The sequence below is a fragment of the Diceros bicornis genome, chromosome X, assembly GCF_020826845.1.
Source record: "Diceros bicornis minor isolate mBicDic1 chromosome X, mDicBic1.mat.cur, whole genome shotgun sequence".
NCBI classification, from domain to species: Eukaryota; Metazoa; Chordata; class Mammalia; order Perissodactyla; family Rhinocerotidae; genus Diceros; species Diceros bicornis.
In genome coordinates, this window is record NC_080781.1 from 45755596 (window position 1) to 45770440 (window position 14845).

The following is a 14845-nucleotide window of genomic DNA, read 5'->3' on the forward strand; positions in this document are numbered from 1 at the left end:
TTGAGGTTCTCTCAATATTTTAGTATTGCTTAAGGGTAAAAAACTTTTGATTTCTCAAAAGTTTATATATGTGTATATATATGTTTTTTCATACATATATATATATATTGATTATTCATGGCTTCTAGCCATTCTAGAAGTCTTTGAAATAATGTTGATTTGGAATGTTTGCTATAGAGAAGTGCTTATTTGGAATTTTCAAATGTGCTTTTTCATAGCATTGTTTTTTTCCTGATTCCAAAAAATACTTGCTTATTGTATTTTGCTAGTTGGGGTTATACTGTATGTACGTTTTGGGATCCTATTTTCTTCCCTACTTAATGGCAGTATGAGAATTCTCCATGTTATTACATTTCTTTGAGGACATTTTTAGTTTCTGTGTAATATTAATATATATATATCACATAATTTATGTAACTTTGCTTCTGTTGTTGGAGATTTAGATTGTTTACAATTTTTAGCTGTTATTTGTAGAGCTATGAAAAATCCTTGTCAAAAAAAGTTGTTCAACTTATACTATATGTATATATTTATCTCATTTAAAACTTGAATATGGTTTAGTGATAAAAATCATTATTTTAATAAGTGTCACGTTGACTTGGGCTTTCAATTGCTTAATTTGTGACTAGAAACCATTTTTCTTCTCCCAGGGCATAAAACCAGCCAGTTTCAATAAAGTCACCGATCCTGAAGTGAAAGAAATCATCGAGGGATGTATTCGTCAAAACAAATCTGAAAGGTGGGTGCAAATGTAGTGAAATGACATAACTGATGGATGCATTTTTCTCTTATCTTGCACGGGGTCATTTTCTGACCTTTAAATCATGCTGAGCATGTCTTTTGAGTGGAAGCCAAACCATACTGTCTAGAGTGAAGTGTATCAGTGCATCTTGATTGCCGTTCTAGACTTTGATATCATGTGCTGAATTTTCCTTGAACCGACATTTGGCTTGTGCTTGTCTATGTGTGTTGTGACAAGCTTTCATCACCTTCAGCCATCAGTTTAACAGTCAGTGGATCCCCCCCCAGGTTAATTTGCTCCTAACAGTTGATAGTAGAGAGCTTCTGTAGTGTCACCTTCAGGTAAGTATACTTAAATGGTTTTTTATGATAGCTAAAAAAAAAATTTAACCATCCACTTACCAGATGTTTTTTATTTGACCATCTGTCCTTGTGTCACGATAATGGTAAAGTTGATAGGGCTATTTTTGTTCAAGAAATAGTATTCTAGGTTTATTTCTATCACAATTCATGTTTTTCTTACGGACAACTCACTTTAGTTTTATCTTATATTTCCCTTTAATTTGAGCTTTGGACAATTGCTGACTTAACTGGTAGGTTAGTCTTTTGATTTTTACTTCCTTATTGATTATGATTAATGAGGGTGATCTGTCCTTTATGGAAATTATTTCCGCCAACATTTCATGGACTGTCCCTCATTTTTATTAGTTTTCTAAGTTTCTTTAGTTTTGCATACCTGAGCGTATACAAAGCCACTAAGGTAAAGGCTGTTTAATTACGGCTTTGTTAGAGAACATTCTTAGTGTTTGTACCAACAGGCTATATCTAGGAATATATTTTTTTAAATTGTGGTAAAATATACATAACCCAAGATTTACCATTTTAAGCATTTTTAAGTGTACAATTCGGTGGCGTTAAATACATTCACATTGTTGTACAACCATCACCACTATCTATTTACAGAACATTTTCATCATCCCAAACAGAAACTCTGTCGTCATTAAACAATAGCTTCCCATTCCTTCTTCCCTTCAACCTCTGGTAACCTCTCTTCTACATTCTGTCCCTGTGAATTTGCCTATTCTAAGTACCTCATATAAGTAGAATCATAAAGTATTTGTTCTTTTGTGTCTGGCTTATTTCACTTAGCACAGTGTTTTTAAGGTTGATTCATGTCGTAGCAGGTATCAGAATTTCTTTCCTTTCTAGGGCTGAATAATATAATATTCCATTGTGTGTATGTATGTGTATATATACATATATACATACACACACACACCACATTTTATTTATTCTTTCATCCATTGATAGACACTTGGGTTATTTCTACCTTTGGGTATTGTGAATAATGCTGCATGCACTTGTATACATTGGTATACAAGTATCTGCTTGAATCCCTGCTTTCACTACTTTTTGGTATATACCTAGGAGTGGAATTACTGGATCATATGGTAATACTATGTTTAATTTTTTGAAGAACCACCAAACTTTTTCCACAGTGGCTTCACCATTTTGCATTCCCTCCAGCAACATACAAAGGTTCCAATTTCTCAACATCCTCACCAACACTTGTTATTTTCCTGTTTTTAGTAATAGCCATCCTAATGTGTATGAAGTGGTATCTCATTGTGGTTTTGATTTGCATTTCCCTAATGGCCAATGATGTTGAGTATCTTTTCACATGCTTACTGGCCATTTGTGTATCTTCTTTGGAGAAATATCTATTCAAGTTCTTTTCCCTTTTTAAAATTGGATTGTTTTTATTTTTTGCTGAGAAAGATTCACCCTGAGCTACCATCTATTGCCAATCTTCTCTCTTTTTACAAGTGGTGTGGTTCCATGCCTAAGAACCGAACCTGGGCCACCGAAGTGGAGCGTGCCGAACTTTAACCACTAGGCCATCAGGGCTGGCTCTGGGCTGTTTTGTTGTTGTTGTTTTTGAGTTGTGGGAGTTGAGGTGTGCTTTTTTTGTGTGTGTGTGTGAGGAAGATCAGCCCTGAGCTAACATCCATGCCAATCCTCCTCTTTTTGCTGAGGAAGACTGGCCCTGAGCTAACATCCGTGCTGATCTTCCTCCACTTTATGTGGGACGCTGCCACAGCATGGCCTGACAAGCGGTGTGTCGGTGCGCGCCCAGGATCCAAACCGGGGCCACCAGCAGCGGAGCGCGTGCACTTAACCGCTATGCCATGGGGCCAGCCCCTAGGCGTGCTTTTTTTAATTGAGGCTAAAAATACTATGTTGATGTAGCCATTTTAGTTTGGATTCTGATTGTTGTTTGTACAGCATTTTAAGTATGATTTATTACCAGACAACACTGGAATATTCAAAAGGATTCGTAACATATTAGTGTATTGGAAAGAGCACAGGCTTCAATGTCAGACTAAGATTCAAATCTGGACTCACACTTAGCCAGTGTGATCTTGAGCAAGTTATTTAGCTGTTACTCAAAACAGGTACTATTTTGATGATTAAAAAGATAGTGAATTCATATAAAATACCTAACAGAGTAATAAGTATTTAATGAATGGCATCTTCTGCTGCTATTGCTATAATTATTCCTTAGTAAAAGTACCTAGGCAAAATTTTCGTTGAGAGGCAGAGGGCTTAACTTGGTTGTGCCTTTTTAAACACATCTCACCTTAACCTTAAAACTAATTAGTCTGAGCAAGCTTCTTCTTTTTATAACACTTAGTTAAGTATTTGTCTCTTGATCACTAAAAATGTAGAAGCTTCAAAATCCTCGACTTAGAGGATACCATGCTGTCAATATGCTTTATCTGTTATAAATAGTACAGGAAGGGCTTTCTACATAGACATTATGGAATACATGACTTTTAGCTCTCCTTGGTCTGTAATACAGATAGATTAGATATTATATATTGGTTTTAGAAGTTGGGAAATTAAAGAAAAGGAAAGGAAATTAACTGCCCAAGCTTGTAAAAGAATCTTTTGAATCCCTGTCTTTTTTTCTCTTCAGAGATGGTTAATCCCTATTAGTCTAGAGTTGTATCCATTGTATGTATACTTTGGCCTAAAACACTAAAATACTTTAAGAAAACCACGGGACTGTGCTGAATAAATTATAAATTAGCTTCACCTGTGGCATTCTCTTAACAGTGAAGTACACCAACTTAATTATTGATAATGGGGTCAATGACTTCTATTTGTAACATTTGTAAAAGAGTTTGAATTTCTAATTTACTTTAGAGTTTGTATATCTGGAAGAATTTTTTTTTAATTTTTTGTTTATTGTGGTAACATTGGTTTATAACATTGTATAAATTTCAGGTGTACATCATTATACTTCTATTTCTGCATGGGTTACATCATGTTCTCATGTTCACACCCAAATACTAATTACAGTCCATCGCCACACACATGGGCCTAATTATCCCCTGCACCCTCCTCCGAGTTTTTAGTTTCCTTTGCCGAGAATCTGTTGTTTGAGTCTTGGTAACTTAAGCTAGTGGCTACTCAGTCCACCTAAGATGTACTGTAGCACTTCTCCACTTCTCTCTAGGCATACTTTTAGGTATGTTAAACTTGAGTATCTCGGTATGTTACTAGTATTAATCTTTAATTAAGGTCACCACAAATGCATGTTAGTTGGGATTTCTTTGCATCCATAAGTTGGATATAAGATTTGGTTTTTATAACAAGACAGATTAATGATTTAATTAATAGAAAATTTAAAATGAGATTGTTACTTTGATACAATTAATTTTTACTAATTAAGGGTTCTGTATCTTGCTTATGATTGGAAGAATTGATAATGAGATATGTATTTTGTTTATTAGGTTGTCTGTCAGAGACCTACTAAACCATGCATTTTTTGCTGAGGATACGGGACTGAGGGTGGAGTTAGCAGAGGAATATGATTGTTCAAATTCATTCCTGGCTTTAAGACTCTGGGTTGAGGACCCTAAAAAATTGAAAGGCAAGCACAAAGACAATGAAGCTATAGAATTCAGTTTCAATTTAGAAACTGATACACCTGAGGAAGTAGCGTATGAAATGGTAAGTGAATCCTATTGCTGTTTCCCCCACCCCTTATAGTAGCAGGATTGATTCCTTTCTTCTCATTGCTTTCTTTCCTCTCCTTTTCTCCTTTTCTTTATTTAAATTGTGATTTTATTGTAATTTGTATCTTTACAGCAGAGTATGTTAAATTTGTATGTACAGTATAAAGAATGATAAAACACTACCTTTGTTAAGAAATAAAACACTACTGGTACCATAGAAGCCACCTGTGTGCCCCTCCCAGTTGCATTCCCCTCCTTCATCACCACAGATAATATCTACTCTGACTTTTGTGTTACTCATTCCTTTCTTTTCGTTATAGTTTACCTAAGTAATATATTGTTTTGTTTTGAAAACCTGAGTGGCAAGCACACACGTAGCTGGTGACTGAAGTTACTATTCGGTGAAGATGCCCAGGAGAAGATAAGCTGAGCAGAGTCTCTCAGTCTCAGTCTGGCTTCAGCTTCCCTAAGAGTTTAATAGAACCACTTCTGGGGAGGTCAGTGGGTGAGGTCATGCGTGAATCCAGGGAAATACACACATGGCTCACCATAGTTAGGGCACCAGGGCTGTTGTGTGGACCAGAAATGAGTTGTCTGGTAACAATATGGTTTGATGGGGAGTGGATCCCTCTGACTTCGCTACTTCCCGCCATGACCACGGCTCCCAAGAGTAAATGAGAGCAGATAACTTCTGTGGGGTGGAATACATGTCCACACCTGGTCCAGGCTGCTGCAGTGCTTGAAGAGAGGTTGTGCAGGAACTTCAGCAGCACGTGGTCAAGATTAGCCAAGTACAGATACTCTGAGCCAGGCTCACCTGGGCGTTCTGTCCTTAGGTTAAAAAGAAAGATGAGACAATGACAGTGGGGATCTGGGAGTTGATAGCTTTTAACATGTCTGTCTTTCCAGTCACATTGTTCTGATCTGAAATGATTGCCTTGGGCATTTAGTGCACAACTCTCATCCTGGTATTTCCCTTTACTATCTTCCTAGACTTCTCTGCCTCTCTCCTGTATTGGGTTTCATGTTTCCTAAATCCCATGTCTTTCTCTTTCTTGGCTTACCCTTTTGTTTTAGTGGCACATTTCCTCTGCTAGCTTCTTAAGAAAGGGTACATGGGAGGTAAATTCTTTGAGACTTGCATGTATGAAAGTATTTTTATTCTGTCTTCATATTTAATTGATTATTTGGCTGGCTAAGTCATTTTAGGTTGGCTTTTTTTTTTTAATTTAGAGTCATGCTCCATGCTTTTCTAGCTTTCAGTATTGATATTGAAAAGTGCAGAGTTCTTCTGTTTTCTGGATCTTTTGCATGTGATCCATTTTTTCCTCTCTGGAAGCATATAATATCTTCTCTTTCTTCTCAGTATTTTAAAATTTTACAGTGATGCGTCTTGATTTGGGTCTATTTTCATTCACTGTGTTGGATACTCAGTGGACCCTTCCAATCTGTCAACTTGTGTCTTTTGGTTTCTGGGAAATTTCTTGAAGTAGTTTATTGATGATTTCTTCCTCTTTGTTTTCTCTTTCTGGAACTGCTATTATTTGAATGTTGGACTTCTTGGACTATTTCTTCAACGTTCTTATCTATTTTCCATCTTTGTGTCTTTTTATTCTCCTTTCTGGCAGATACTATCAATTTTATCTTCTAACACTTCCATTGAGATTTTTATGTCTGCTATCATGTTTTTAATTTCAAGAGTTCCTCTTCTTTTTTTGATATGTTCCTTTTTTAAACATCTTCTTTGTTTTGTGGATGCAATATTATCACACCTCTCTGTAACATTACTAAAGAGAGTGTTTTTGACATTTTTGTTCTTCCTGCGTAGTCTCTTTTCTATTTTTCCTTTGTTGTTTTTGTGCTCCATCTTTTTTTTTTATTATAACTTTTTTTTGAGGAAGATTGACCCTGTGCTAACATCTTGTTTCCAATCTTCCTCTTTTTTTTTCTCCCCAAAGCCCTTGTACATAGTTGTGTATCATAGTTGTAGAGTTGTAGCTCTTCTATGTGAGACGCCACCTCAGCGTGGCTTGATTAGTGGTGAGTAGGTCCACGCCTAGGATGCGAACCGGTGAACCCCAGGCCGCCTAAGCAGAACGCATGAACTTAACTGCTACGCCACTGGGCCGGCCCCCTCCATCTTCTTGTTAGAGCCTTTTCTCATATTTCTGGTAATTCTTGGCTGGCTGCTCATGATTAATAGTGGGAGATTGTATTAGTTTTCTATTGCTCTGTAACAAATTAACACAAATTTAGTGGCTTTAAATAGCACTCATTTATTATCTCCATTCTGTAGGGCGGAAGTCCTGGTGAGCTTTGCTGGATTCTCTGTTTAGAGTCTCACAGGCTGAAATCAAGGTGTTGGCAGCCTGGGCTCTTATCTGGACGCTCTGGGGGAGAATCTGCTTTCAGGCTCATCTAGGTTGTTGGCATGGAATTCAATTCCATGCAGTTGTAAGACTAAGGTCCCCGTTTCCCTGCTGGCTGTTAGCCAGGGGTCACTTTCAGCTCCTAGAGGCTGCTTTTCAGTTCTTTCACATGCCCCTACTCCATCTTCAAAGTCAGCAATGGCATGTTGAATCTTTCTAGTGTCAACAGCTGGTAAAAGGCTCACCCAGATAATTTCCCTATCTTAAGGTCGACTGTGCATAGCACAATAATGGGAGTGATATTTCATCATATTTACAGGTTTGAGGATTAGGATAGGACATCTTTGAGGGGCCATAATTTTGCCTACCATGGGGACTAACAAGCTGATTGGATGGTATGCTTGCTTGTGTTGGACTTGTTAACTTTGACCTCTACTGTGGGGTCCCTGGGTGGGCCATTAATTGGAGAATCTCTAACATCAATATTCTTAGGTCTTTCTTTTTGGATTGGCCAGATTCCCCAGAGAAGCATCTTTCAATGTCCTTCCTTGAGGGTAAGGTTCTGGTTACTGATATTTTTTTGGTAGCCAAGTGAAGAAGAGGGCTGGATGTTTCTGCATATGGCATTCAGCATGCATATGGTCATTTAATCTTCTTGTTTTCTGCATGGTAGCCATACCCTCAACTATGCCTAGTGTTCCATAGTTCAGAGATCCTCTCTTTCACCCTCTCTAGAGAACAGAACTCCAGACTTCTCGGTTAGGGGAGAGGCAATTTCCCAAAGGGGTGGAATGCAGGGTGGGGCACAGGGACTTAAATATCTAATTGCTTCTCAAAACCCTTTCACTTAGTCTTCCTTATGTTAGTCATCTCTTTTGACTTTACCCAGCTCTGGAAATACCTGATACTGCCAGTTCCTGTGCCTTATGGGTATTCTTCAGTATAAATGGGAATGATTCCCAGCTTTCCCTGGTTCACCTTTTTCGGGTCTGCTAGATCAGTTATTACTTACCTATTTGTTTTCCATATTCCAAAGTGTCCAAAATGTTGTTGCTGTTGTCAGTCTCTTATTCTTCCTGTCCTTATGGGTTTATAACTTAAAAATCCATTTGCTATGAGTTTTTTTTTGGAGCTTTGGGAGGGAGTGAAATTGAATATATGGACTCCATCTAACATTTTAATCATCTTTCAACTACCATGAAATTTCCCCGAGTCTGCAGACCCTCAAGACATGCTTTAAGAAGCAGATTGTAGGACTGAGAGTGATATGGCCTGGCATCTCCTCATTTTCTCTGCTACTCAGCCCTGTTCTTCTCAGACAACCAGTCCTTAACTTCTTTTCTATCACTCTTCTAATACCTAGTAAGGTGTAGTACTTTGCTGTGAGCCTCCTTCCTTCTGCCTGGAGTGTTGATCTCTCAACTTCATCTACACTTTCCTCAGTAGGCTGCAAGTTCCTTTTTTTGCTTTAATCCAAGTCAGAGTTTACCTTCCTCTGTGACACTTTCTCTACTTTCTTTCAGAGAGTGTGTGCTCCTTTAGGGCTTTTGCAGCAGCTCATTTCTACCTCTTATTTCATTTTAAGTTAAGTTTGTATCCATCGCTCACTACCAGATTGTGTGCTCTTACAAGACAAAGGACCAGTTCGGTCACTTATATGTCTCTGGAGCCCAGTACTGGGCACACTGTAGGCATTTAATGTTTCTGAATAAAGAAACCTTTTTAATCTTTCACAAAACTTAATGGTAGTCATAAATTACCTGTAAATAAGACTCTATGTACTGAAACATCGTTATTTGTTTTTGTTTAAAGCCAGAATTATTTCAACAATGCTTAGTAATAGTATTATTTTTCTTATGCTGATTAAAGGCTCTGGCATTTATGTATGTCTGATTAAGAAAGAATATAGAAACAAATGAACTGTTATTTCATAACATTTGGAATTTATTTTTTAATTGTTTTATTTAGGTCTCATTGATTTATAAGATTGTGTAAATTTCAGGTGTACATTATTATATTTCAGCTTCTGTGTAGACTGCATCGTGTTCACCACCAAAAGTCTAGTTTCCATCCAGTCGTAGTTTCCATGTGCCCCCTTACCCCTTTTGCCCTCCCCCACCTTCCCCTCTGGTGACCACCAATCTGTTCTCCTTATCTATGTGTTTGTTTTTTTCGTTTATCTTCCACGTATGAGTGAAGTCAATATGGTATTTGTCTTTCTCTGTCTGACTTATTTCTGTCTGGAGTTTTGGGGCACAAAATAACTCTGGGAGTAAAAAAAAGTTAAAATCTTAACTGTTAAAGATGTAGTTTGGTTATTATGGTTTTTTTTGTAGGTCAAGTCAGGATTCTTCCATGAAAGTGATTCCAAAGCTGTTGCTAAGTCCATTAGAGATAGGGTGACCCTGATAAAGAAGACGAGGGAGAAGAAGCCAGCTGGCTGTTTAGAAGAACGCAGGGATTCCCAGTGCAGGTCTGTAGGGAATGTGCTCCCTCAGCACCAGAATGCAACTTTGCCCCCTGCTCCTGCTCAGCACACTGGAGCTGAATGTGAAGAAACTGAAGTTGATCAACATGTTCGACAACAGCTTCTACAAAGAAAATCACGGCAGCACTGCTCCTCTGTTATAGGTAACACAGTTACAATTTATAAAAGCAAACAAATGTGTAATTGTATTCCCTTATCTTTAAATAGTACTTTTGTATTTTTCAAAGCATTCTGTTATCTATCATTTCATCAGTCTTTTTACAAAATCCCTGAAATAGAAAACCCAGCTAGTTTTCTTATTTTAAAATTAGGAGGGGCCGGCCCCGTGGCTTAGCGGTTAAGTGCGCACACTCCGCTGCTGGCGGCCCAGGTTCGGATCCTGGGCGCGCACCAGCGTACCGCTTCTCCGGCCATGCTGAGGCCGTGTCCCACATACAGCAAATAGAAGGATGTGCAACTATGACATACAACTATCTACTGGGGCTTTGGGGGAAAAATAAATAAATAAATAAATAAAATTATAAAAAAAAAATTAAGAAACTGTTCTAAGTGACTTGTCCAAGATACTAGTTGAATAAGGATTATAATCTTTTTACCATTTTTAAAGGTCTAACATAAATCCTTTAATAGAGAAAATTTCGGACTAAAGATACAATTTCTTCAAGAAGGAATTTTCTAGACTTTAAGACCCTTTTATTTTAGACTCAAGTATAAAATTAACAGTTAATCTAATTTTTCTGCTGTAATACATTCTCTTCTCTGGAAGGACACAGTATTTTCATAGTAATAACCAATGGTTCTTTAAAGACAGTATTATTTTCTAGCCAGGTTCTAGGAGAATGAGACTATGACACTTAGATTTTACTGAAATCCTAATGGCTAGTATAGATTAGTTAGGGATATACATGAAATGGCCAGCAAATGGAGTTGATTTTTATGTAATTCTTTGTTTTTAGGTTTGTTTTACTAAGAAAATTTTAGTTACACTACACCGTCAGCAAGGAGAGTTTACATTATGGTTTTTGATTAATTCTGCAGTGTACATATTTTATTTGAAGCTCTCTCAGGTTGTCAGAGTAAAAAAAATTAAAGAAACACTTACGAATTCCTGTGCCATTTGGACCTTGTGCTTCGAGTTTCCCTTCTACCTGTTGCTTATTTTCTTTGTCATAGGTGACAGTTTGTCCGAGGCAGGAGCTGGATCAGTTAAACACTCAGATACTTCGAGTCAGCCCAGTATAGCCTGTTCCTCAGACCAGACGATGGGCTCTCAAATGGTTTCTAACATTCCACAGGCCGAAATAAATGTTCCAGGGAAAATTTATCCATCCCAGCAGCTAGTAGGACATTACCAGCAGATTTCAGGGGTGAGGTGAACTGTTATATTTTTAAATATATAATCAGTATCTTTACTGTAAATGGGAGAGTTTATCTTTAATCTTTTTTTTTTTTCTTATTTAACAGTTGCAGAAGCAGCCAAAGCTGCCTCAGCCCCAAATTTTGCCTTTGGTTCAAGGTCAGTCCACTGTTTTGCCTGTACATGTCCTTGGACCTCCAATTATCTCTCAATCCCAGGTTTCCCCATTAACTGTCCAGAAGGTCTCACAGATAAAGGTAAGATACATTTTAGAGGCTCTATATTCAGTTAAACATATTTAACACTGCGTAGACTTTCTGACAGGCTAAGGCTCTCTTTTATAAGTTCATCATAGTTTATATAAAAGTCACTGAACCCTAAAAGTTGTTTATGCTTTCCTTCAGCTAAGACATTCTTCTTGAGGGTGTGCCTAACATTGTATAACTAGAATCTTGAGACACTGCTTGTATAATTGGAAAAGAAACTGAGAACTCAGCAAATGGATAAAAAAATTTATTTAGGACTTGGATCTCTTTCTCTTGGTAATGATGGTTTGTTCTTTGTATTGAACTTCTCCAGCCTGGTTTGAATGTAGAGGGATGTCTTTTGCAGTTAATTAGAAATAGTATTTCATAGACTCTTATAATGTTTAGCACTTTCATCTAAATTCTTGACTTTTTTGATTTATGTTTATGCCTGTGGAAGAAATAAGTGTTTTGTCTTTTAGACTCTCAAAGTCAGCATTACTCATTTCTGACAATGAGTAAACAGTCTTTTTGAGAGTTCATATATCAAGACTATATCCTGGTTCCCTAGGGTAGGGACCCTGGACACATGATTGGGCTTTTCTTTGCCATCACCCCGTTTTCTTTGCCCAACCCTACCATGCTCTGTGTATGCCTTCTCCCTTTGAGAATGAGATGGTCTGAGCTCCTAGGCATTCTCTATATATGATTTAGTGAGCAGCTGGTGCATCTGTTTCTTTAAGAAATTGGTATATAGTCAGTCACAGTTCATGAAAAACTTTTAATGACCACTATCTCTGGGGATATAAAATAAAATAAAATATGGTCCTTGCCCTCAAGGAGCTCACAGTCTTGTAGGGGAAAGCATACATGTACTTGACAAATGCCGGGTGCATTTAAAGTCTTCTGGGGGTAGATTTAATCCGATACAGTTGACAGTGCCTGGTATTTGGCTAGTGTTTATAGGTGCTATGGTACATATTCATAATTGAGCTCATGTTATGGTTTGATTTGTGTATTTCTAAGACTATAATGCAAAGTGTGTTGAATGGACACTTAAATTAACTTAGATTCAACCACATAAGTATATGGGTATGTGTATTTTAAAATGTGTTTCCAAAATTTTTAAAAAGTTTAAAACATTATTATAAAAGTGTTATTTACTATTTTAAAAATAAAGCCCATAAAGTTATAAAGAAGATAGTGAAAAATCACCTGTTATCTCTCTAGCTAGAAACAACTTATTGTTTACATTTGAGAGTAGAGCCTCTACATTTATCTCTTTTCCAAATATACATATATAATTTTGTTTATATATACATATGTATATCACATGTATACTATTTTGTAGCCTGCCTTTTTCATCTAATATGTAGAATATACATAAGCAAGCACTTTGACCGTTGGGATCTCTTTATGAGCATGGTTGTTCAAGTTCTAGGAATTATTACAGCTAACCTGTATTTATTTCAGTAATCTCTCTCCTCTCTTAAGAGAGCTTCTACGTTCACTTTAGCTATGATATTGAAATGCTTTTGAGCTTTCTCTTGGGACTTCCACTGTCTGGTGTGTGAAGGTGTCTGATTCAGTTACTCTAAATCTGCTGGGGTTTGAACGAGTTACGTGGCAAGTGCGATAAATGAGAAGCCATGAGCAGTATATTGTTGGGACTGGTGTGAGCCCCTTACTGTATTCAACTAGCGTTTCCTCATGGTATTAGGATTTTTTTAGGCCTAATGCTATACCCAGCATTAGGGTATAGCATTTTTGTGTGTGTATGAGGAAGATTAGCCCTGAGCTAATATCTGTTGCCAATCCTCCTCTTTTTGCTGAGGATGATTGGCCCTGGGTTAACATCCATGCTCATCTTCCTCTACTTTACATGGGACGCCGCCACAGCATGGCTTGACAAGCGGTGTGTTGGTGCACGCCCGGGATCCGAACCTGCAAACCCCAGGCCACCGCAGTGGAGCGTGCGTACTTAACTGCTCCGCCACTAGACCTGCTCCCAATACCTAGCAACTTTTTGATAAATTGCTGAAATTTTTAGAACAAAGCCTTATTTTATCTGTCATTCTGTCTGGGACAGTCCTATAAAAATAGGCATGGTATATGTATTTGTAATTTGAATTTTCCTTGCACCAGTACCAGGAACTGCAGCTGACCTTTGGAGCAGATGGACAAACTTCAGCCCAACCTATGACTTTAGACTTGTCAGTTACTGGAGTTCCACAACCAGTCTTTTCTGCAGTTTCTTCTCAGACGTTGCCTGCTTCACAAATGACTTCCCAGCATCCAACAGTTGGTCTTCATCTTGAGCCTGGCCCTAGAAATGGGAATCAGGCATTAACCAAATCACTCCGTGCCAGTCAGACTTCTAGTTTCTTACTGGTTAATCACCCTCCAGCTTTGTCGAAGCATTCTTCTGCCCAATATGTGAGCAGTGCACAGAATGTTGCTGGTACAGGTCAGCTCCCTTTTAATTCCATTGGGAAGCATTCAGGGGCCCATGAGCCTTCACAAAATATACATTCAGGGCCGGCCCCGTGGCTTAGCGGTTAAGTGCACACGCTCCGCTCCTGGTGGCCCGGGTTTGGATCCCGGGCGTGCACTGACACACCGCTTCTCTGGCCATGCTGAGACAGTGTCCCACATACAGCAAGGAGAAGGATGTGCAACTATGGCATACAACTATATACTGGGGCTTTGGGGAGAAAAAGGGAAAAAAAGGAGGAGGATTGGCAATAGATGTTAGCTCAGAGCCAGTCTTCCTCAGCAAAAAGAGGAGGATTGGCATGGATGTTAGCTCAGGGCTGATCTTGCTCACACACACACAAAATATATATATATACATTCAGTATCACAGCCTTACCGAGTGGTACATCAGGAGTCTATAACTCCAGGTTCTTCAGTGCCACAAAGCCAGACAGCACATTTGAAGAAGCCTTATTTCCAAGCCTCTATTCAACAGTAGCCATTAATTTTACAACCTAAGATTATGGCATCACCACAGAAAAATGTTCAGCAGGATTATATTCTGTGAGAGTCTGAAGCTCCTGCAAGTCGACAGTGTTAAAGGCTGGTATTGAAAGTGTGATTCAGCCCCTGGAACAGCCATCTTATTCTGTTCAATACACTTATCCAGGACCACCTGCAGAACTGCCATCCTTCCTATTGAAGGTTCCTAAGCAGCTGCACTTTGTGATACATCCCTAGGAACAAGCTTCTTACCCATCACAGCCAACTTACCCAATCCATGCTCCAGCACAGCCTGTTTATTCACTGCCAACCCCGGAACATCCTCTTTACACTGTACAACCACTGGGATGACAGGCAACCTATTCTATGCAGACTTCTTATTTGGTCCCACCTGTAGTACAGCCCTCTCATTTGCCCCTGACCCAAGGACAGCCTGCTTATCCAGTACAACCTCTGGTTCGGTCACCTTTTCCAGATAGCCAGCATATATGATCCAAGCAGCTTACCCTGTGCAACCTGTGGAACAGCCTGTTTACCAGGCACTGCCTCTTGAATATGCCTCTTATTCAGGACAAACTGCTTACACCATCCAGACAACTGAACAGGCAACCTTCATAACCCAGCAAGTATACACAGTAAAC

The 14845-nt window shown here is 38.5% G+C and overlaps 1 protein-coding gene across 6 annotated transcripts in view; it reads left to right on the plus strand.

Moving 5' to 3' along the window:
• The window catches only part of WNK3 (WNK lysine deficient protein kinase 3), a 159265-nt gene that overhangs the window by 63784 nt on the left and 80636 nt on the right, over positions 1 to 14845 (plus strand). For all 6 annotated transcript variants that reach the window (XM_058535911.1, XM_058535910.1, XM_058535915.1 and 3 more), the window contains 5 exons: positions 651 to 739; positions 4542 to 4761; positions 9472 to 9766; positions 10797 to 10990; positions 11088 to 11237. In XM_058535911.1, the coding sequence (XP_058391894.1) occupies positions 651 to 739; positions 4542 to 4761; positions 9472 to 9766; positions 10797 to 10990; positions 11088 to 11237 (948 nt within the window). The remainder of the gene's footprint in view (positions 1 to 650; positions 740 to 4541; positions 4762 to 9471; positions 9767 to 10796; positions 10991 to 11087; positions 11238 to 14845) is intronic.